Here is a 24,815-nt window from a genome sequence, read left to right on the forward strand (position 1 = left end):
AAAATAATTGCCAAATCCAGTGTCATGAAGCTTTCCCCCTTTGTTTTCTTCTTTAAAGTGTTAGTTCCTGTTTTTAGATATTTGATTCATTTCGAGTTAATTTTTGTATAAGGCTTAAAGGGTCCAATTTCATTGTTCTCCATGTGGATAACCAGTTTTTCTAGTATCATTTGCTGAAAGGTGGCTACTTCTTAAGCAAAGATTGTTTTAGTGAATGTTTCCAAAGCAGTTTGTTACCATTTCAAAGGTCAGACAGATAATGATTAAGTTGTGCATCACTTAAAGGTAGATTTTGACCTCTTACAAGTTGAAGAGTACTGAAGATCTAAGATCATTTACATCCCTTGGGAAGGAAAAGTAACCTAGCCTAGGGCAAAGAAGAGAGAACTGAAAAGTTGCAGGATATTTCATAGGCCAAAGTACATCTGCCTGCTTTGCTTTCCCTTAAATCCCACACTCGGCTGGAGTGGCTTCCCTCTTCCTGACAGCGGAGGAGGGTTGCCGAGGAACATGTCCTCATCTTTTCTTTGGAGTTTGCTGATTTTGTTGACATTTGCTGAATCAAATGGTGAAACTGGAGGCCTTGAGCTTCAGAGACAAAAGAGAAGTACTGAGCTCCAACAGTAAGTAGACACATGGATTATTGTTGCTGAGGGTCGAGGGAAGGCGGTCGTTAGTTTCCACAAATAGCCAGAGAAGCAAAGGTGTAATTTTTCTTCAAGAAAAAAATGGTGTTCAAGACAAATAGGGAAAAACATTTGGACTGATGTATGGGATTATCTTCTTCTACCTAAATTATTCACTGACCATTTTGCAAATAAGGCAAGTATGCAATTGCTAAGAGCCATCTCTAGGAAATCTGCAGAGAAAAAAGGGCAGATGAGCAGGGAGAATTTGGTTGAGTCGACCACAGAGTGAAGGTGTATGCAGTCTGCAGATATTCAGTGAGAAATGTTGTTGTTTAAAAGTTACATGTGCTAATTATTGATGCATTCTCTGGTTTGACTTATATAGGGCTCGGATGGCTGCAGAGAGGGGAAATTTAGTGTTTCTTGCTGGGTCTGCTCATAACATTGAATTTAGAACTGGATCCCTGGGAAAAATCAAATTAAATGAGGAAGACCTTGGTGAATGTTTACATCAGGTAATACAATGGAAATATATCGAAGTAATTTTGTATATACAGTCGTTTAATTCAAGAGGTCTGTATGAATCCATACCTTAAATCTTTAGCTCTGGGAACGTAACTGGAGGTGAGGTAAGTCTTATAAAGAACAATGCCCTAGGGTTAATGATGGGCAGAAGGAGGAATTCTAGTGGGAAGTGGCTCATCCTGGGGGCTTATGTCCTCTAATCCATCTAATCCAGAGAAGGCCTCCAGGGTCGTACTGGGGCTCCTTCACAAGAGGAGAAGGAGAGGGGCCAGAGAAAGGTTTGGATGTGACCAGTTTACTTGTGCCAGAGAACAAAATTGGCCAATTATTCTTCGCCTTCCTGAGTGTTTTCAGTGTCCGTTAGCTACTGTCTCACACTGGTGTATCAATGGTAACATTAGAAGCCAGCACTATTTAGAACTTCCTAGGGGCTCTCCAGTGTGCCCTGCGCTTGCTGTGTGTTATCCCAGCGAACCCCCACAACTGTCCTATGAGCTTGGCTTTATTATCACCTCACCTGTAAGGGAGGTAAAAGAAATGTGCAGCGGTGCAGCGGGTCGGCCAAGGACACCCAGGAAATGGCTGAGCCCAAGCAGTCCGATTTCCAAGCCAGGCCTCTTAACAAGCACTCCCAACCGTTATGAGAAGAAGTGCACATGGAAAGTACCTTGATATGTTGTTACTGAAAAGGGCAAATAGAATTATGCCATGGCTATTTTAGTCCGATGTTTATTATGCATGGTATTGTTTTGATTTTTACAATAATGGGCAAGATCTTGGTGCTTAAAATAGAACAGTACTCAACTTTAAAAAATTTTGCATCTGTAACACACACATGACTTTTTCACTAGGCTTCTCCTCCTCCTTTTCCATTTTGAAATTAGATCCAGAAAAACAAAGATGATATTACAGATTTAAAAAGGAGTGCAGTCGGTCTGCCTCAAAATATTTCCAGTCAAGTCCATCAGCTTAATTCTAAGGTAAGTCTGATGTCCACATCATTAGCATAAATGGGTTTTCTTAATTCAACTTTGTAAGTAACCATTTTGCAGAAGGCATACCAGCTTTTCCACCCCTTTAGAAATTTAGCATTGTAATTATGGACTTTTTAGTTAGATGATGTAGGTCTAATAGGGGACGCAGAGGTAGTGATGGGCAGAAGGTTGTAATGCTGTGACAAGAGCTTATTGCATAAGTAGGTCTTGCCCACATTCTGATAGAACCTTCTTATTGGTGCAGTGGATGAACCATCGTCATTTATGAAAGTTTCCTGTGTGCAGAGTCTCTGTGTGCAGAGAAGCAATGAGTCAACTTATCAATGGGTTGTACTTCCTTTTTTAAAAAATGCCTTAAAAAAAAATCTATATGATGGAAGGGAGTAGGAAGGAAGGGAAGCCTGGAGAGAAGAGGAATGAAGAGGGCAAAAGCAACAAAAAAGGAATGAACAGACAAAGCAAGTCCTTAGCAGAGGGTGTTAGGAAGATATGCCAAGGGACAATATCACATGTGAAATGCTAACTGATGCCTTCTCTTCCCTACTGCTTAGCTTGTGGATCTGGAGAGAAAATTTCAAAGCTTACAGCAGGTAGGTCCCATTACTACTACTTTGTCTGACATCTTTCACTGAAAATATGCTAGAATCATTGATGGGACTCGCATTCTTATCTTGAGACACTTGGATGATCCGTATCAAGGACTTTGCCTTTTCCCATAATTTAATTCTCAGCACAGTTTATGCTTCCCAGAATACAGATGAGGAACCTGAGTCTCAGATAAGGTAACCAGTCCCAGGTCACTGGGCATGTGGACTACACCTGTCAGCTAGTGACCCCCAACTTGCTGATTCCAGCATCTAGGACTGAGTATCAAAAGGCCATGCATCAGGGTGTCTGGGTGGCTGGTCAGTTGAGCTGACATAATTTTGGCTCAGGTCATGATCTCGAGGTCCTGGGATCGAACCCTGTGTCGGGCTGTGTGCTCAGTGGGGAGTCTGCTTGAGGATTCTTTCCCTCTCCCTCTGTCCCTCCCTATCTCCTTTCTAAAATAAATAAATAAATAAATAAATAAATAAATAAATAAATAATAAAATAAATAAATCTTAAAAAAAGAAAAAAGAAAGGCCATGCATCTTCTCTAACATTAAACTCAGAGGCTTTGGGTATTCACAAAATATTTCTCTCTCTTTTTTTACAGATTTTATTTATTTATTTGACACATGGACAGAAAGAGCAAGCACAAGCAGGGGGAGCGGCAGGCAGAGGGAGAGGGAGAAGCAGGCTCCTCACTGAGTGAGGAGCCCAATGTAGGGCTCAATCCCAGGACCCTGGGATCATGACCTAAGCTGAAGGCAGATGCTTAGGAGCCACCCAGACATCCCACAAAATATTTCAAAATTCCTTAAAAGTATATTTCCTGGTAATTAAATTTGAGCAGTTTCTTAGAGTAAACCTTCCATAACTTTATAAGTACATGCTTGTAAACTTGTCCTTGTAATTTTAGACTTCTCATCTGTTTTGAAGTTGGCTGATGTTTTTAAGATTTTAAGATTTTCGTGGAAACTATGACATTTTACCCAGAGAAATGCACAGAATGTCCCCATATTAAAATTAAAAAGGAGATTCCAGGTTTAGAATCCCTGTTCTCATATTCTGGATCTGTTGTGATTATGCTTCAAGTGTGGTCCTCCGTTTTGGTGTTTTAAACTTGGTGAGCAAGTTCGTGTATGTATGCCTTTTCCTGACTTTAATACTAAATTGCTTCTCAGCCTTCATCTTTTTTAGGGAGTAGTTGAATTAATGAAAACAAGCAAGGAATCCTACCTCTGGAGCAAGGCACAGTACTATAGCTTCCAGTCTCCTAGGGTGCTTCATTATTGCTACCAAAAGTCAAAAGCTGGAGGCCATGGTCAGATGACCCCAGACTCCCCCTCCCCTTACCCCCAGGAAGAAATTTTTAATGATTTTTGGATATAAGTGCCTTTTATGCATTCCAATAGGGCAAGTGCTCTCTGGTACCATAGCACCATCATTCCCCAATATCTTCCTCCTGATTGCTTACTGATTCCATTTGCTGCTGGGCCTTCATAGGCTTTCAAGTTTTAAAACACCAGATAACATTGCTTTTGTGTGCCAGAGAACTTTTAATGAGTTTGTGGTTAATTTTCATAATCATGTCCTCTGACAAACAGGACTATTTGTGGTACAGGGCACAAAGATGGATGAGATCGTGGAAGAAAACAGAGTCCAGAAAGAGACCCCCCGCATGCGTGGTCACCTTGCTTTTGACAAAGGAGAAGAGAGATGGGTTTGGCAATCAACGATGCTTAGTTATTTAGTTGGGTACCCTCTGGCTCTGTTTCACCTGTAAAATGAAGGGAACAGACATGACTTTCTCTGTGAGTCACTGGATTAAAAAAAAAAAGTCATGAATAATTTTACCCCTACTTTAATTTTAATTTTTTAAAATTTTATTTTGTAGCCGCATTATAATTTTTAAAACAGAGAATTAGACTACGATTAGGTGAAGTTAATAAAATAGCTTTTCTTGCATAACCACTTGTCCTCTCTAAAGAAGTTTTCTGCCCCCAAAGGCATTACAAAGCTTATGAGATTGGAACTACTAGCTGACATATGGTAAGATTCTCCAGGTTGTATAGACAAAGGCAGGTCTGTTCGTGACTCTGGTCTGAAAGTAGTCACATGAGCACAGGAGTGGAGGATGTATCTAAGCCCACATCTCAAACAAAGGGACTTACTTGGAGTGAAAAGAGTTCAGTCATCTTAACCCATGGCAGGAGGGGTGGCAGCAAAAGATGATCAGATTTCAAATGCTTATCTGGAGGTACCAAAGAGAAGCATAGCAGCAAAAGAGCCAGAATTCCCATTTTGTTTTCTCAGTACAATAGGACTGTCCATTATTATTCCCAATCTGAAATCTTTACTCTTGTCCACCAGCGTCTATTTCTCAGGTGAACAATGCTTTCCCAAAGATAGGTTGAGTATCTTCTCGCCTTGTGCCTCATTCCATAGTAAAGGAAAATGCATAGGACCGATCATGTAAAACACTCTGTTTTTTCCACGAGAGTTGATTTTTCCATGACAGTTGATTTGAAGAAGAACTTCAGTAATTGATTTAAAGTCTGGAGGAGGACCCTCCCTTGACTAGGGGTAAAATGTACTTTCACACGTGGACCTGCCCCGAAACATGCCTTTCTTTGCTGCCTGCTGAAAGTACGATGGTCTTGCTCACTGCCCTGTCTTTGTTTCAGACAGTTGACAGAAAGGTTTGCAGCAGCAATCCCTGCCAAAATGGGGGAACCTGCCTCAATCTCCATGATTCCTTTTATTGTATCTGTCCCTCCCAGTGGAAGGTAAGCCACTTGGTCTTTTGTTTAAAATGACAGTGAGTCAGCGTCAGTGGTTTCTTTGGAATCACTCAGACATATTTAATTCTCCATCCAAAGTTTCTAGGATTCTGTGGTTTCCCGAATCAGGATGAATTACACCATGTATGCCAAAATCCAAACAATGGTGAGCACAGCTGCGTAACCCACTGAACACCAAGCCGTCTTAAGGAGGGGTTCACTTGACTGCATAACTCTGTGGAAGGGCATGATATTTAGGCTAGCATCAATTTAAATTGTTCAGCACTGAAAGTACTAAATGAATCTTGACATAGCCATGTAAATTTTCTTGCCCTTTTCTGTTAATGGTGAAAATATTCCTGACATGTGCATTTAAAAAAAATTAAGTGACTATTCCCAGACATAGCCTCATGGTAACATGAAGATTAGTTAGTATAAGGATTCTTCTTGTGTGACTGGTGTGATTTTACCAAGAGCTCTTTGGCTCCCTTAGGCCAAATCTGAGTTCAAGAGGAAGGATAACTGGGTATTAGTATTAGTATGATTGTATCTCACTTGACTGAAAACTTCTTTACTGTGCATGTATAAATCCCTGAGCATATCATATGAATATTGGCCCCAGTTGCTTCTGCGGCCCGTGGCACCTGACTTTGTTCTTTACATGAATACAGGGTCCTCTGTGCTCAGTTGATGTGAATGAATGTGAAATTTACTCAGGAACACCCTTGGGCTGCCAGAATGGAGCCACATGTAGAAATACAGCAGGGAGTTACAGGTAATATTTCTCTTTTCTTTCTTTCCTTTTTTCCCTTTCTTTCCTTTTCTCTTCTCTTCTCTTCTTTTTTCTTTCTTTTCTTTTCTTTTCTTTCTTTCTTTCTTTCTTTCTTTCTTTCTTTCTTTCTTTCTTTCTTCTTTCATTAGGATATATTTTTGAAGGACTAAAACATCCCATAGTTAAGAGCATCCATGATTAATTATCTGTATTACCAGCAATAGGTACCCCCTGGAGCAATATATGGCTCTTATTTGATGACATATAGCTATTTGTTTCAATGAAGAAAAGCTTGTGCATCCTCAACTCTTACCCATGAAGAAAGTCTTTCTCTGGTGTCCCTGAGGAACCAGAAGAAGGCCCCGGTGGCTGGCATAGAGAGTGCGGACAGATTGGGCCGAAGCATTAGAGTCAGAACACTCAAGGGGCTGTCCTTGAAGAGCCTTAAGCAGAAGAGGGCTACCCCAGCACACCCGCGAGCCCATGCTGCACCCATTCATTAGAGAAGTGAGCTGATAGCATTAGTGAAGATGTCTTCATTCAAGTGCTATGGCAAATGGTAACTGTAACAAGATGAGAGACTAAATTGAGGTTTTTCCCACATAGTTAACTCTCACTGCTTTTCCTCAATTAGCCATGAGGCCCCTTACCACAATCATCACACAGCTCCTATCTTCTCTTCCGACATACTCTGTCAAATGGCTTGTCTATGGCGTCTTCCTGCTCAGCTCAGCCATCACCCTCTCCAAGAAAACTTCCTTTTCCTTACTAAGCTGAGCTAGGCATCCCAACACCTCCATGTTGCCATCAAACTGCAAGAGTATTGGTTACTAAAGCTATAGTGGCTGACACATCAGCTTTTAAAATAATCAAATCTGGGGTCCCTGGGTGGCTCAGTCAGTTAAGACTAACTCTTGGTTTTGGCTCAGGTCATGATCTCAGGGTCATGAGATCAAGCCCCACGTCAGGCTCCATGCTCAGCCTGGAATCGGCTTGAACTTCTCTCTCTCCCTTTGCCCCTTCATCCACTCATGCTCTGCCTCTCTCTCTCTCTCTTAAATAAATAAATCTTTAAAAAAAAATTAAGTCCAGATCAACATCAAACCTACTTTTGTATAGTTCCTTAAAATCACTTAAAAAAAACACGCTGGACATTATCTTCCCCCATTTTCTGGTTGGTCTCCTATATTCTGTGATTATTAAAAGGTAAAAAAGTTGATTCTGTGATAACATGAACAAATTCTTTCAATACACAGGGATATAATCTCACCGGAGTAAAGAGCAATTATTTGCTTTCTTACTAATGTCTCTGCTATCTTGTTCTCCCATTCCCTTGTAACAGTATCCATTCTATTCTTTCCAGCAAAACTGAGTGCAGTAATTTTGTCATTTCCTTGTCATCTGTTACCACACTGTTTTCTCAGAAAGCAGTCACAATCCTTCTCTTTTTCACATAATTGGTCCTTTTGTTCTTTTGATCTGATCTTAAAAATTTTTGCTCATTCCAAGTCACAAACTGAATTCATTCAAACTTCCGATAGATATTTTCATGAGCTTCCTCATTGTGCAAAACCCAAATCAATCACCTCTGACTTAAATTAAGTATTATATTATTGAAGAGACTTTTGCTTTCAGGACTTTGTTTCTCATTTTAATGAACTCCCTGATCCCTGCCTGCTATTATGAGCCTTCAGGCTTGGGCTAGATCCAAAATGCAGGTCCAGTCTTTCATTCCCTTGAAAGCATTATCTCCTGATCTCTGTTTATGGGCACATATCAATGAGAATTGCTGCTCAGAGATACTGGAGGAAAATAATTCCTAGCGCTAACACTTTCCTGCCTTGCTGATATCGAGGAATGTCCTGGAGATGAGATCTCACTCCTGGTCTTCCTTTATCATCACTGCCCTCTGGGGTCTTGCAGGCCAACAGAATAACAAAGATTGTGCAGCAGGTGGGATAGGACTTAAAGATCCAGCCAAAATTGATTTTTGTTTCCCCCAAGCACATTATTTTTACTCCTGCAAAATGGAAAAGAAAAAAAAATTAATGTAACTATTTGCTGCATGTCAGAGATTAGAGTTCTTTTTTCCAGGTATAATCATGAAAGAGAAAGAGAGAACCATTTTTATTTGTTGGGAGCTGCCTAAATGGCAGATTCAACTTTATTTGAGCAATATTGAATTCTCTTTTGTACCTTCCTGTAAAAAAAAACCCAAAAACCAAAAAAAACCAGAAAAACAACCCAAGGACTTGTGCTGACTCTGGAAATGGTTTTGGTTTCTAGTCTGTGTCCTTCATAGATTTGCTGGAGGACAGTAAGAACGAACATTTATGGGGGAATTGGATAGACTGGTGAGGAGTAGTAAGGAGGGCATGTATTGCATGGTGCACTGGGTGTTATACGCAACTAATGAATCATCGAACTTTGCATCAGAAACCAGGGATGTACTGTATGGTGACTAACATAATTAAAAAAAAAAAATTAAAAAAAATAAAAAAAGAACGAACATTTAAATCTTTTTTTCCCCTCTTGATATGAGGATAGCCCCATGAATTCCAATTGATATCTATGAGCTAAACACTCTAATTCAGTCATTTGATGGAGACTTTTTGGAGGAATAACAGAAAATAGAAAAAGGCGCATGAGCATAGGACTAAGTGCTTGCTTTGTGGAATATGTGTAATGAAACAGAGAACATTTAGATACTTTCTTGTGTTCTATTAATTATGTGAGATTAAATGCCTGTTAATCAGTAGCTTCCCTGAAGCTCGAAACCCCTTCAAGAAACTTCTATGGACATTTGCTAAAGGAAAATGAGCCACTTGTTGACGAACCTGGACCTGCAGAAATGTGGTCACAACAAAGGGTTTGCTCTGGGTTTGGGGCCGCCTTCAGCCTCTAACTCTTGGAACCCATTTACTTGGGAAGACAAAGGAGTCTTTATTTAAAGGGATTAATAATTCCTAATTATAAAGACCTTTGAAAGATAAAGCACTGTGCAGACACTAATTAATTGGAAGCCCTGTTTCATAGGAAACTTTCTGGTAAAAACTTTTTCTTGAGTAATGAAACTAGAGCAAGGAGACCGTTGTCTGTTCCACTGATGCCTGTGGTGGGAGGTCTTTGATGCATATTTTTCTCCTGCTTACTTTGGATTTAAGACAGACCTTGGGGTGCAAATTTGCCACTATCGATGGCATATATCATATTCTTTGGGCTCAGATCTAGAAGGCTTTCTAGAAAAAAAAGTTGAGTTTGTAGTTTGTTTTTTTCTCCAAGAGCACAATGATGGTTGGCATATTTTATTTTATTTCTTTCCACTGTCATCACCGGTGGTTTTTAAGACATGCAGAGTTTAAGCGATGAGGATAATCTGGTTTTAGCTCACTGGTAGTTAGGTATTAAGCTTATTACCTGTTTCAGTTAGTCAGTTATGTTAATATTGAACCATGGACTCTAACATAAGTTAAACTATGACTATGAACATGTATTTGACCTTTTTCAATTGCCAAACGCATTTGCAGTGTTTTTGAACATTGAAAAGCCCATTTTTGTTCTGCCAGAACCAAACCAGAAATAGAAAGTCATTATGAAGGTGACTTCTGCAGGGAGGTATATAATTCATCACTCTTTTTCTTTAAAGGACAGATCCAGATGCCTTGGGAATATATTTTGCATGCAAACACGGTTAGGTTAAAAAGACATAAAATTGTAAAGTCTTCGGGGTGCCTGGTTAGCTCAGTCGGAGGAGCATGTGGCTTTTCATTTTGGGGTAGTGACCTTGAGCCCCTTGTTGAGTGTAGAGATTACTTAAGTAAATTAAAAAAAAAAAGTCTTCAACTAACTACCTTTCAGAATATGGGAATGTGACATAGAAAAACACTGGTACAAGAGTAACACAGACCTAGGTTTTAATTCATCTTCCGCCAATTCCTAATCCTATGGCCTTGGGAAATGTGAGCCTTGCCAGTAAAATGGGATTAATACTTGTCTTTGAGGATCATAGCAAGGAAGCTAGTGGTATACTTGGCTGCTTTCCTCCCTCTGTTTCTCACATTAAGCTACATTTAAAAGAAAGACGTATTCTTTGTAGTTCTTTAGAGGAAAGGGAAGGATGAAAATTCACTCATCTCCAAGCAAGAAGGAGAAGAAAGAGAGGATTTAACCGCAGGTCGAGGAATCAGAATCTCCTCTCAAATCTCAAGTCATTTTCCAAAAGTAAAGCCCTTAGTGGTAAGGTAAACACAATTTCCTGAGCACTTCCTGCTAGAGAATGTCTTGAGACCCCAAGGTGAAAGTAATAGTAGTTATTTAGTACTACTATATAGTACTCGTAGTACTATACTATACTACATAGTATAGAATATACTATAGAAGGAGAAGAAAGATGCCATGGAAAGATGCCACCCCAGCAACGGTTTCCGGGGACCTCCGTGGGTACACCCAGTTCTGTGCCTAGAGCGTGGCTCTTGCTGCTTCTCAGACAGCTAGACTCTCCTCTCCCACACTCTCAGTCACACATTTTTATTCCTCTTCCGAAATCAGCTGAGCTCCTTGTGCCTCAACAAGGATTGTTAAAAGAGCTTCTTTACCTTATAGAATGGCCCCTTTCCAGAACACTCAGAAAGTAGTTCCTGGCCATGCAGGTCCTCCTTGTTCCTTGTCTCTGACTCCTTTCCCTGATGGTCAGCTGCTTCTGTGAGGCCCAGCGCTGCTGAAGGCAGGCAAATGGTGACCTCCAGGCCTGGCTCTCCACTCCAGCAGAAGTGCTCAAACATGTGAAAATAAATAAGCTTAGGCTCTGCGACCCTCCACCTCCTTTCCCGCCCTAGCTCGCCATTCTCATGCCTTCCACATTCCCTCTGAAGCTGCAGAACAGGTAGAAAGCTAACTCGGCCGTTTTAAGGATTGCAGTAGTTTTAAAACAGCTCTGCTCATTTGATTATTATTGAACTGAAATTTTCTCATAATAAAACACCCACTGCGAGCTTGGGTATGATATAAAATTGCACTTGTGAGTTAAACTGTGGTCATGAAGGAAATGTTACTATGTTAACTACATCTCTCATGGATAGAAGTAGTGCCCTTTGTAATATGATAATAATTATTGTATTCCCTGAGATGCGGCAATACCATTGCCCCTGTGCGGTTATACAATCTTGGAGAACATTTGGGAAAGTATCAGCTCAGTCAAGGTCACCTGTGCTTACTGGTGGGTCCAGTCGGAGGGACGATGAATGGACTTGATCTCTCCCTTTACCATCCCGAATGAACTCCATCCCCCGTAGTTTATGGATGTCTGACCTTTGAAAGCGCTGCTTGATGACCTGATACCAGAAGAATTTATGGTTGTAGTCGTGCCCAGAGAGTGAGTTGTGCCCCTTTTCAGACTGTGTTTTAGAGATAACACATTTACTCAATTTTCTTCCAAGTCTCCAGCCAGGATATCTGGTTTTCTGGTTTATGATTCCATGTGAACATCATTGACTTACAGTTGGAATTATTATTTTTCTCAATTGATGCTAAGAAATAGGCACTTGCCCTGACGTTATGCTCTTGTCTCACCAACAGTTGTCTCTGCTCACCTGAGACACATGGCCCCCAGTGCGCCTCCAGATATGATGACTGTGACAGGGGTTCCAAGGAGCTCTGCGTCCATGGCATCTGTGAGGATCTAGTCCGTGTGCAGGCTGGCCAGGTGAGTCCCTCGCAGAATGGGGCTCCTCGCAGGGAGTCATGGTTGTTCGTTCCTCTGCCTGCATGTCTGTGTAGGAGCAGAGCTCTGGCAGCGCTGCGGAGAGGAAGTCACTTCCTGCTCTAAAGGGGGCGCAGGTGAGGGAAAGGATGAGAGTTGTCCATAAATGAACAGAAAACTGGACCCAGAGGTGATATGATTATAGAAATTACTACCATTTTTATTACTCCTTCATAAATCTGTCTGTGAGGCGTGACCTTCTCGTGGTCTCAGGAGTTGTAACAGTGATGAGACATGGAAACACCAAAGGCCCACTCTTGCTGGCAACATGCCCTCCTAAGGAGTCTGGATTGTTGCTGGCCTGCAGACTCCGAGCCCCGCCCTGAGTGGCCCCCTGTGCTCTGGATCCTGACAACCTTGACTCCTAACCCTCAAAATCACCCAGCCCAGGCCCGCTTGGCCTTGTATGAGACCTTCAGGTCTTTATTTTTAGTTCTTTTTTTTTTTTTTCTACCCATGTGATGGAAAATGGTTCCCTTCCAGTGATGGTGGGAGGAGAGAGTGGGTGGGAGGGGAAGGAGAGACTTTCAAAAAGGAAACAAACAGAACGGATTTTCCAAGGTCTGTGCCTCCATGGGTGTTTTTCCCTCTAAAAACACAGCAGGCTGAGTGGATTGACTTTAATTATATTGACTTACAGTTCTTGATTGTGGTTGCTCTTTCCTTGGCATCTTTGGGGCAAATTATAGGTTTTCCTTACTCCAAAATAAAGATGTTTCTCTTTTTGCGTGGTCTGGTCTAAATGCTTAATCATATGGGAAGAAAAAGAGAAGGCACTCTATCGGCCTTATGGAAACAAACGCTGGAGGAGCAACAGTTGGGGGCTTGGTGAGATTTTCAAAGGCTTTTCTTCCTCGTTTTCTTGATGGCCTTGATTCACACTCTTGTCGTTCCGCCAGCCCAAGTACAGCTGCATCTGCGAGGCCGGGTGGACGTCCCCGCTGAACAGCTCGGCCTGCGTGCTGGACATAGATGAGTGCAGCCTCCAGCACGCACCGTGCTCAGCACTCGTGCAGTGCTTCAACACACCAGGCTCTTTCTACTGCGGGGCCTGCCCGACAGGTATGGGGGCTTGTCCATGCCCAGCTGGGCAAGGCGCCAGAACAGATTTCCTTCCACTGCCGAAAGCGAAGACGACCATTCCTAGAAAGCCTTCCAATCCCATTTCATGTCCCATTTCACTAACTCCCACTGCAGGCCCATCTTCCTGCTGTAATAATTCAGCAGCAGAAATCAGAGGGCCCGAGCCAAATGCGAGGGGTGGGGGAGGGGGGCAGGGTCAAGCACCTGCTTGCTGTGGCCAGAGGCTGACTTGGGCTCGTTCTAGCCCCACCTCCCTTACTGGCCAGATGTTTGCAAACTTGGGCAGATGATTTCACCTCTTAGTGTCACTGCTAGAGTCCAGTAGTCCTCACCTGGGTGTGTCACTGGGAGACCCTGTGGTCTTGCTGTAAATAGGGATGTCTGGCTTCATCTCAGACCCACAGAGACCGAATCTCCAGGTCAGGTCACGTGCCAAGTCACTGAAAACATAGACTCTGGGCTCAGAGGCTGCCTGGGTGTGAGTCTCTACTTCATCTCTCAGTCTATGAGATCATCATCATCATCCAATCAATGCATATTTGTAGAGCGCCTACTATGCGCAAAGCACTGTGCTGGGTGCACTGGGGGGCAATTAACCAGACCTCAGAGAGCCTATAAGGCCCGTTGGCACTGCTCGTGTGTTGTTAGAAGGTGGAGCATATAAGAATATAATTATTTCATGGAAACTTCATTGAGACACTGTGCTAGGGAATTTTTAATTCTTGCAACTATGACAAAAATCAAGAAACATTTAGTTTTATTCCACTTTAAAATACAAGACCATGAGGCTTGGAGAAGGTAGATAACTCCCCCAAGATCACATAGCTAATAAGCAGTCCCGAGTCAAACCTAGGTCTGCCTGACTGTGGCTCTGAGCTGGGCTGCTGAATACTTCATTGAGCTGTCTCATCAAGGAACCCACACACCTGTTGCTTCCTCTAGTGACTTTTGGTTTAGTGACTTTCATGTTACCTCCTTAGATCTTGTATAACTAGGAAGAAATTGAAAAAACACATAAAAATATTTTCCCTCTTAGTTCTCAGGGGCAACTAAAATTTGCAAATAACCACATTCTTGAAAGTAATTTGCCAGTGACAGTGACTTTAAAAACTAGAAATCAAAAAAATAAAGTATTTGAACTATAGGATTCTTCTTTTTATTGGAGAAAAAAAAAGAGAAACAAAAGCTTTTTGTTTTCCTGTTAATCACGTTATTTTCCCCCTGCATTTCAAAATAATACATGCTGCTTATAAAATATAAAGAAACTATAAAAGGTGAAAATAAAATGGCCAAAAATGCCCATAGTCTTATCACTCAGAGGACCGCCACTGACATTGGGGCATATTTCCTTCCAGCTCTCTTCTGTGCATTCTTCACTCACAAATACGATAATTTCATAGGTAGATTTTTAGAAGAGGACTCCACTTAGATCAAAGAAAAGAAATATTTTAAAAATTTAGAAGGTTTTAAACGTTCTTTTCATAATTTTAGTCATTTGAATAAGACTAATAAAACTCACTGTAACAATTGATTTAAACAGAAATATCCAGAGTAAAATGACCCTCTTTCTTCACCTTCAATCTGATCCTCCTAGTGAAACCAATGTTAACAATTGTTCTCTCTCTTCTTTCTTTTCCCTTGCTCATACAAACATGCAGACACATATGCAGGTTTAAAAAAAAAATTTTACCCAAATTGGTCTCATACTCTGCATATTATTCTAAAATTCTATATTATTAGTTAAAGTGTATATGGGAAAAATTTTTGGTTAAGTGTGTCTGTGCATGTCACTAAAAATAGCTTTTCATATTCAGTGGTATAGATGAGTTGTAATAGATTCAGCTGTGCTGCTAGTGATCATTGAGAGGTTTATTCTTTTTCCCCTGTTAAACAACTCTGTAGCAGACATCTGCTTACCTACATCTGTAGGTGCTGGCAGTTCTATCACTGCAGAAAAGGTTTTAAGAAGTGGAATTGTTGGTCCAAAGGTATATATTTAAAAAATTTTAATGAATACTGCTAGATCCACTTCCAAATAGGTTTTACTAATTAAACTTCTGACTAACAACATCTAAGAGTACCTCATTTGCCCACCCCTTTGCCAGAATTTGTTTTTTAAGAATTTAAAACAATGTTTGCTAACCCGAAAGGTAGAGTCTACCTCATTTTAATCTATGGTTTCTTATAGTGAAGCAGAATTGACAATTTGCATTTCTTTGTTGTTAACTTGTCTATAGAGCTAACTTTTCAAATCTTCTGATCTTTCTAGGCTGGCAAGGAAATGGATACAGTTGCCAAGATATCAATGAATGTGAGATAAATAATGGTGGTTGTTCTGTGGCTCCACCTGTCACCTGTGTGAATACATTGGGGTCTTACCACTGTCAAGCCTGTCCACCAGGTGCTGCACCAAGTTTCCTGACACCATTACAGGCAAAACATACATTTGGAAACAGGGTCTTGTGCTCCATTTTATTTTATTTTATATTTTATTTTTTTTAGAGAAGAGAGGAAGAGGGAGGAAGGGGGAGGGGCAGAGGGAGAGGGAGAGAGAGAATCTTAAGCAGGCTGCACACCCAGTGCCAAACACAATGTGGGGCTTGATCTCATGATCCTGAGATCATAACCTGAGCCGAAATCGAGAGTTGGGAGCTTCACCAACTGAGCCACTCAGGCGCCCTGCTTGTCCTCCATTTTAAATACAACTCTGTCTAAGGAGATATACTGAGTAGTGCCAAAAGTTTTATTTAACTTATGGATTCAGGGCATGTTAGTTCAAGCTATATTATGAAAAGCAATAAAAAATATTTTTAATATCAATGGAAGACAACAAACCTTTACAAATTGTGAAACAGCCTGGGGAGATAATGCAGAATTTGAAACATTTTCTCTGTGGATCTCAGACCTACAGCTCCATTGTTCCCACAAATAATTTATTAATACAATGTAGTCATGAAATGTTTTACATATAAAGTTAACTAAATAACGGGCAGACTAGTAAGCATATAATGCATGTACTTTTCCTTTCTCTTCTGGACAGAAGTTATCACTGCTATTCTGTGATCTAAACTGAGTGACTACCCAAGAAATTCATGGAGTTCTAAGGGATATATTGAAACTATATGTTTTATTAACGTGAAACAACAGTACTTTGGACTTCTACAATAATTTAGCTCTCAGATCATTAAATGCACTGTAATTAGAAAATGTCAATTTGCTTACTATCAGCACTTTCTAAGTTTACCAGTAGTTTCATTCATCTTTTTATTTTTATTTTTTATTTTTATCATTAGAAACAACCCAGAACATTGTTTCTGCAATCGGGTTCCCAATTCTTGTCATTTTTTCTTAATGATAGGAATTTGTGTATGACGCTTTATATTTACCTTTTCTGTTCTGATGCTAGAAAATCTTTGGTCGGCCGGTTCATAATATTTGGTTCTCGGATTGGGATTCTTCAGTATTCTTAATGTTGTTTGTTATGCCCTGCTCTTGCTCTTGTCATCAGGGTACCAAGGTGATGGAAGAGTGTGCACGCTCATTGACATCTGCTCGGTCAATAATGGAGGCTGCCACCCAGAAGCATCATGTTCCTCAGTTCTAGGTGATGACTCTCCCTCTGGTTTGGGGTATCTTAATACAACCCTCGAAAACAAATCAACAGTTAAAAAACAAAATCTCCTATCCTTAAAATTCTTATTTTGATCTTCTAACCAAAAAGTAATCCTTGTTTTAAAACTATACATTTGGATTTTTTAATGTAATAGACTATGGCTGTTCTCTGGTCTGGCCTAATTTAGCAATTATTTCCCAAGATAAGCCACATAAATGATTTATAACTGTATTAAAGAAAACAGCAAGGAGAAAAGGAGGAAGGACCACCTGTCAATTCCCTTTAAAGACTCTTTTTTTTCCAAATTCCATTGGCCAGGACTGAGCCCTGCTGCTAACCTTGGCTGCAGGGGAGGCTGGGAAATGTAGTTTATTTCAGGTGCTTATGCCCCCAGTTAAAATAAAGAATTCACTACTAAAGAATGGAAAAATGGATCTAGGGCAATAACCAACAGTACCTGCAATGTTGTGTAAGAGAAGTTTCACTTCCTATAATTTAAAAAATATGTATTGCTAAATTTTCTCTGAGAAATGTATCAGTTTATACTCACAACAGTGTATGAAAGTATACATGTATTCCATTCTTGACAATAATGGATTCTATTGTTATTTTTCGTTTTGGTCAATTTTATAGGCAAAAATTGCCTTCCCATTATTTTAATTTCAACCATATCAAAATTCATTTTTGATCACTGATAATTAATACTTTATTTTATTTTTAAGGATCTTATTTATTAGAGAGAGCAAGAGAGAGTGCACAAGCAAAGGGAGAGGGGCAGAGGGCGAGGGAGAAGCAGGCTCCCCACTGAGCAGGGAGCCCGACACAGGGCTTGATCCTAGGATCCTGGGATCATGACCTGAGCTGAAGACAGATGCTTAACTGCCTGAGCCACCCAGGTGTCCCAATAATTAATACTTTTTATGTATTGACTGGCTGTATTTTTTTTTTATGTGTTCATGTCCTTTGTTCATCAGCTTTCTCATTGATTTGTAAAATTTCATTATGTACTAAGGATATTATGTCATTATCTGTCTTACTCTATTTAGAAGTTTAAAATTTCTATATAGTCAAAAAGATAAATCTTTTCTTATAGGATTTTCTCCTCTTGGAATTAGGGCTTTCCTACAGAACCCTAAAAATAGTCAAGTGCTTGCTCTTTTGTACTTTCATTTATTTTTAACATTAAGATATTTGATCTTTTGGCGATTTATTTTTATCTATAGCATCAAATAGATATTTAGCTTGATATTTTTGTTCAAATGCATGGCTCCAACTTCATTTATTGAATAATGTATCATATCTCTTATTTTCAAATACCACTTTTATTTTTACTGACGTGATATATCTATGCACATATGTAAAAAAATACTTATGCATATATATGTATGTGTATAATGTATATATAACATATATGTATATACTGTGACTATTAAATGTCTATTAAATAATTAACAGCATATTGAAGTAGTTAGGAACGTGGATTCTAGAAAAATACTGGTTCGATTTTGATTTTTTACTTGGTGTCACTATATTGTGCTGTGTGCCCTTGGTCAAGGCACTTAATCTTTCTGTGTTTTGTCCTCATCTGTAAATGGGGATTAAAATAGTACCTATTTATAGTCAATACGGGTGCAGTGCTTGTGACAGATACCATCTTCATGAGAATACCCTTTTTTGCTGCCAGCCCCTCCATGAGAAACTCCCCTTTCCCTTGGTGTACCTCATATTTGTACACAACTCAAGACCATGACATATGGACTGACAGCACCAGTGCCAATTTGTATATAAAGTATTGGAAATGCGTTAATGCCTTTCTTATTTTTAAGATTAAAAAATAGATAAAGATTCTAATATTTTCTCTTTATGCCTGGCATTTCTGCCCCGAGAGATATGCAGACTTGACTTTGGCAACTTCTTATCTAGGCAACAGAGCCCAAGTTTTGTTACTGGGTCTGAGTTGAGGAGATCTGTATTTATACTTCCATTTTGATTTCTAAACAGGTTCCTTACCTCTCTGCACTTGTCTCCCGGGGTACACTGGAAATGGTTATGGGCCAAATGGATGTGTGCAACTCAGTAATATTTGCCAGAGCCACCCCTGTTTAAATGGACAGTGCATTGTGAGTCCTTTATTCTTCTTTACTTAGCAGCTACCATTTCAATGAATTATTACAAATTAGGCTACCAGAAGATGTTTGTGGCTCAACACCTGCTACATACGTCATGTAACACTAATTTTCTTTGTTTTTTGGGTTGATTCATGTTTATCATCTGTTCATTTGTTTTATGGTGCTATGTTTTTCTTTCCTTAGGAAACAGTCTCTGGTTATCTCTGTAAGTGTGAATCAGGTTGGGCGGGCATCAACTGTACGGAAAATATAAACGAGTGTCTGAGCAACCCCTGCTTGAATGGGGGGACTTGTGTGGATGGCGTTAATGCTTTCAGTTGTGAATGCACACGTTTCTGGACTGGACTCCTCTGTCAGATTCCCCAGCAAGGTACGCTCCACATTTTTCCTCTCACAGTTGCTCACAGCTTGGAAGGATCATCCCTTAGCGAGTCCTGCCTGAGATTCTTCTGCTTCCTTGTGTAATGGCTCAAATGCTTACAACTAAGCCTTCCCTTGCAGCAGTAGTCTAGAATTTACAAGGTAAATATTTATCTCAGTTTGAGCCAGAAGAATCTTCCTTCAAAGGAAGAATTAAATTAGTATTTGCCATTTTTACTATGTCTGTTCTGAAAACAAAATATGCTAAGGTATTATAGTTCTGTAAGGGAGACTTTTCTCTACAGCAGCCATTTCATTTCTCTGTAGTATTACACTAAATCATGTCAGTCTCCTGCTCTAGGACACACAGTCACTCCCCATTGCCCCCCTGTTAAATAAAGATTGGGACTGTTTTTCAATTATTCTCTATACCTTGGCCTTACCGTATCCAATTAACCTTATTTTTCACTAGTTCCCTAATAATACTCCCTTTCCAAGCCAGACATCTTTTCTTATCACCTGACCCCGTGTACCACCATGCTGCATTCCTTTATTTGGGATATTTTTCTCCCCAGACGTCTCCAAATTCTTCTTTTGCTTCGCATCCAAACGTATCTGTCCCTCAGGAGTACTTTACCTTCAAGTCTCAGTCTCCTTCATCAAGCCTCTTCTGATTACTCCAGCCCTCTCGTATAACTCTTGATTCGGAATCAACACATTTATTGAGACTTCATTATGTGTTTAGGACTCTGGTAGATGCTATAGAGAAATAAGCATAAAATACTATCTCTACATATTATCTGTTTATCTTCTGCTTGAGGAGACTAGTCCAACAAAATGGCAGGGAAGAGACAAGGGCTAAGTTGTGTAGGGTCAACTCAAGGATCAAGGACTCAGAGAGAATGGGAGTCAGGCAAAACCAAAAGAGACAGGGGAGGTTCACGGTGGTGACAAGGACATACCAAGTGGACTTCGAGCAACAGGTGGGACTTAGGGGGGTGTCCGAGGAAAAAGGCCACTGGGAGAAGAAAAGAGTGGCAGGGCATTTGTCTCTGGTGTTAATTACTTGGACTCCTCTAATATTTCAGCCGCAGGGTTAGAGTTGCCGAGCCTCTTCCTTTTCACAGTTTCTGTAAAGCAGAATTCATCTTCTTTCCCTTTGCAGTTTGTGGAGGGTCCCTCTCAGGGATGAGTGGCAGTTTCAGCTATATGGGCCCTGATGTTGGTTATGTACATGACGTCAACTGCTTCTGGGTTATCCGAACTGAAGAGGGAAAGGTAAATGTCGCATCTCCTGCCCAAATGTGCATTTCATTTATATACACGAATATGTAATTTGTGTATATATTACATAAAATGCATATAGTGGTAATCCAACCATCATATATTGAGGACCTACTAGGTATCAGGCTTTGGGATAGATGTTTTATGCACCTTTGTCAAACCTTACTTATGTCAAAACTTACTATTTTATGCACCTTACTCAAACCTAACTCTTTGAAATAGGTGATAGTATCCTCATTTTATAGACGAAATAATGAAAACGAAGAGAAGCTAAGTAATTTTTTAAAACCACTTTTTAGCTGGTAATTAGACTAGCTGGATTTCAAAGTCAAGTTTGACTGATTCCAAAGTCCACACTTTGTGCTTTAAAGATAATTCTCTGCAGGGATTGGCTGACTGCAACCCGGGAATTTGTAAAGTCCTGTTGTTCCTGAGACAGTAGTGTTTGAAGATGACCACTCAGTGTTCTGTTGATTGTTTAGCAAAAAGGGATGACTATGAAGATGGTTTTCTTATCAGAGCCTTCTCTGTGCCATTGTGCTGTGTTAATTGCTTTACATACATTGTGTCATTGTATTTTAACTCATAACCCTACCCTGAAAGATAAGAATTGTTATTCTCATTTAACATTTGTGGAAAGGGAGCCTGGAGCAGCTGAGGAATTAGTCCAAGGTCACAAGGTTTGTAAGTGGCATACCGTGACCCAAACCCAGGCTGTTCCACTCCAGTGATTCTGTACTGCTGCATAGACGCTCTTCAAATTGAGATCTGACCCCAAGGTTTTTAGTGCTTTTATCCCCAGCATTCATTACTCAGACTTTTCCAAATATCTATTTCTCAACCAATTCCCAGACTCATTAAAATGAAGTTTGTATGTCTGAATAGATAAGATTTTCCCTTGAAATTCTGTGAACTTTTTCCAGCAAAGTAATGTTACAGGGGTCATTGTACAACGGTCACAACACATTTTTTCCCTTGAGACGGGAGGATTCTTTGGGGCCTGGTGACCCCACAATAGCATCAACTCCAAAATCGATTTCCCAGTGAGTATGTTATCTGAATTTCCTTCCTCCCATTTAGTGTTCATGAATTCTATTTCCTGACATTGAAAACATTTTTCTTCCAAAAAAACTCATTTTGTGAAAAAATTTTAATACTTTTATTATCGATTTGTAAAAAAAAAAAAAATCATGCTGTTTTTCTTGATTATTGAGTTCATAACTTCTTATCTCCACAATTTACCTAATATAGTAGAAATTTTATAGAAATCAGGATAATTTATGAACATTTATTTGATTTTTATTGAAATTGCTTCAAGGACAAAAATGATGCAATGTTGGGTAGCAGATCTTAAAAATACCCTAGCATGGAATTTCAAAAATATCCTGATACCCTTTCTCATTAGCTAAATGCTGTTGTGATTTTAGATCATAATGGAAATAAAATTCGACAGCCTCCTTTTAGTAGTTCGGCTCTTTTAAGTGATGTTATCCATACAAAATCTTTTTTATTTTCGTAATTATATTATTATATTTAAATTTGTATGTTCCAACCTTTTAACTTGCAAATGTATTTTTGTGTTTATGCTAGATTCCCTGTATGCTCAGAACCCTTCAGATTACTTTTTCCCTATTCTTCAGTCTTGGTATTACTCATCTCTTAATGATATCCAACCACTGAGGACTTGCCGACCTAACACACACATACACCATGCCTACTCAGTCTACACCTGAGGTTGTCAATCCGTTAGTATATTGTTGAGAGGTTCAGAGAACCCTCAGGAATCAGCATCTCTGGGGGGTCAGTGAACATTTGTGGGTATGCTACACACTACAGGTTGTTCAGGTGACCAGGGTATAAATTCTTATGAATGGTAATCTTAGTTACATTTAATTCAAGGTAGATTTTTCAAACATCCTATGTATTTTACTGATGTGGAAGCACTGTCAACTATACATTTGAAGTGCCTTTATTTAATGGACTTGACAGTTTAATGAAATCTAGATAAATATATTTCATTAACCCATTCAGTAACAACTCAATGGGTAAAAAGTTTCAGTTATGCAAGATGTGTAAGTTCTAGAGATGTGATGTATAACACTGTGCCTCTAACAGTATGGTATGGTGCCCTTCAACGTTTGTTAAGACAGTGGCTCTCATGTTGTAGTCTTACCACTAAAAGAAAAATAGAAAGAGAGACATAAGGACACACTGGGAGGTGCTGGATATGCCTATTACATTGATGGTGGTGATGGCATCACAGGTGTTGGCGTATGTCCAAAAACTAATCAAATCGTACACATTTAATATGTGCAGTTCTCTGTATACCAATTACACCTCAATAAAGCTGTTAAAAATCTATTTCATTAATGTTAAGGTTTTTGGTATATTTTGATATTAGCTGAAGCTTAAGCAATTTTTAACACAAGTTATTAAGTATGTAGATTTGTCATATGTATTTGTGGATAATTGGGAAGTTATAGATGTCTCTTGAAAGGTGACTTAATATGAATGCTTCCTAATTAGTGGAAGAAATGCTGTAGAATTAATATGGAAATGAAAAACAATATATTGTGACCTTTACATTTTTAGGTGCTGCGTATCACTTTCACTTTTTTCCGGTTAGAATCAGTGAGCAATTGTCCACACGAGTTCCTTCAGGTTCATGATGGAGATTCCTCTGCAGCATTCCAACTGGGAAGATTCTGTGGCTCCGTTCTCCCTCATGAACTCCTCAGTAGCGACAATGCCCTCTATTTTCATCTCCATTCTGAGCATTTCAGAAGTGAGAGAGGCTTTACAATAAGATGGGAAACCGAGCAACCAGGTACGTTTAAACATGAAGAAAAATCAAGCAAAATCTTAAGATTATTAAGTTTTCTTCATTAGTGTTAGACTTGTGGATTATATTAAATGTTTTGAGATCCAGGGATTATATCATACTTTTATAATTCTTTTAAAATCAAATAAATCTAAAATGAAATAGAATTTCATTTTGTGTTTGGAGATAACAAAATTTGGATGAACAAAAAAAGATTAAAAACCGTGAATCTTAATGGGTCCCTTATGAATTACCAAACAGCATTCTTTTTTTTGTAATAAAATTTTTTTTATATTATGTTAGTCACCATACAGTACATCCCTAGTTTTTGATGTAAAGTTCCATGATTCATTACTTGCGTATAACACCCAGTGCACCATGCAATACGTGCCCTCCTTACTACCCAAACAGCATTCTTATAAACTCTACTGGTAAATTACTGCAGGGATGTTGTTGACGACATTATTATTTCGTTGTTGTTTTGTCTTTTGGAGCTTTATTTATTTATTTAGCTTTTTACTATACAATTTTTAAACAGGTAAAAAAGCAGATAGAACACTACACTGACCCTCCAATTCATTCATCAATAAATCTGTACATCTGTTTCTGGACTTTCTCAGCTTTTCTATTGGTCTATTTCTCTCTGCTTGTGCCACATTGGCTTAACTACTGAAGCTTGAAATCTGGTGTGTAAATCCTATAACTTGGTTCTTTTAAAATATGCTAGATCCTTTATATTTTCCTATAAATTTTAGAATCAGTTTGTTAATTTCCCCCCAAACTCTGCTGGGATTTTGTTGGCATTGTCCTGAATCTATAATTAACTTGGGAAGATATGACTTCTTAAAAATATTGACCCTGTCCATTTATGAACATGGACTATCTCTGTATTTATTTAGCTCTCTTTTTAATTTATCTTAGCAATGATTTATAGATTACAGTATTTATTCCACGTATTTTGTTGCTTTTTTCTAGATATTTGATATTTTATCCTATGTAAAATGATACTGTTTTTCTAAAATGTCATTTTTATGTGTTGTTAGTATATAGAAATATGATATATTTTAAAAAATATTTGATTTTGAATCCAGCCACATTGCTAAAATCATTAATTGATTCTAATCGCTTTTTTTGGTAGATTCTTTTGGATTTCTTTACATACACAGTTATGTAATCTGTGAGTAAAGGCTGTTTTTCTTTGTTAAGAAACAAAATTTAATAGAGTAAATTTGAAGATCTAATTGGTTTTATTAAACAATACATGAATGGGGCAGCATCCCACCTAGCAAACAGAGGGGAGCCCTGAGGCATTGTATGAAATGAAAAGTTTTTATAGGAAGGAGGGTGGGGCAATAAATTATTAGCAAAAGAATAAAGATTATTCCAGGCAAGGTCTTCCCTCAGGGGTAAGAGTGAGGGGTCTAATTGTGCAGATTACCTCATCTTCCTTTGGGGGATGGAGAGAGCCCATGTGGCAG

At 39.2% G+C, this 24,815-nt stretch overlaps 1 protein-coding gene across 1 annotated transcript in view; it reads left to right on the forward strand.

Moving 5' to 3' along the window:
- Positions 1 to 426: 426 nt before the first annotated feature.
- CUBN (cubilin) overlaps positions 427 to 24,815 on the forward strand; it is a 256,759-nt gene continuing 232,370 nt past the window's right edge. The window contains exons 1-14 of the mRNA XM_008692037.2: positions 427 to 623; positions 1,015 to 1,144; positions 2,039 to 2,134; positions 2,701 to 2,739; positions 5,422 to 5,523; positions 6,189 to 6,292; positions 11,864 to 11,990; positions 12,947 to 13,109; positions 15,400 to 15,531; positions 16,639 to 16,734; positions 18,745 to 18,863; positions 19,056 to 19,242; positions 20,398 to 20,510; positions 23,109 to 23,343. Of these exons, the coding sequence (XP_008690259.2) occupies positions 511 to 623; positions 1,015 to 1,144; positions 2,039 to 2,134; positions 2,701 to 2,739; positions 5,422 to 5,523; positions 6,189 to 6,292; positions 11,864 to 11,990; positions 12,947 to 13,109; positions 15,400 to 15,531; positions 16,639 to 16,734; positions 18,745 to 18,863; positions 19,056 to 19,242; positions 20,398 to 20,510; positions 23,109 to 23,343 (1,756 nt within the window). The 5' untranslated portion in view covers positions 427 to 510. The remainder of the gene's footprint in view (positions 624 to 1,014; positions 1,145 to 2,038; positions 2,135 to 2,700; positions 2,740 to 5,421; positions 5,524 to 6,188; positions 6,293 to 11,863; positions 11,991 to 12,946; positions 13,110 to 15,399; positions 15,532 to 16,638; positions 16,735 to 18,744; positions 18,864 to 19,055; positions 19,243 to 20,397; positions 20,511 to 23,108; positions 23,344 to 24,815) is intronic.

The sequence above is a fragment of the Ursus maritimus genome, unplaced genomic scaffold (genome assembly GCF_017311325.1).
Source record: "Ursus maritimus isolate PB19 unplaced genomic scaffold, ASM1731132v1 scaffold_31, whole genome shotgun sequence".
Classification (NCBI taxonomy): Eukaryota; Metazoa; Chordata; class Mammalia; order Carnivora; family Ursidae; genus Ursus; species Ursus maritimus.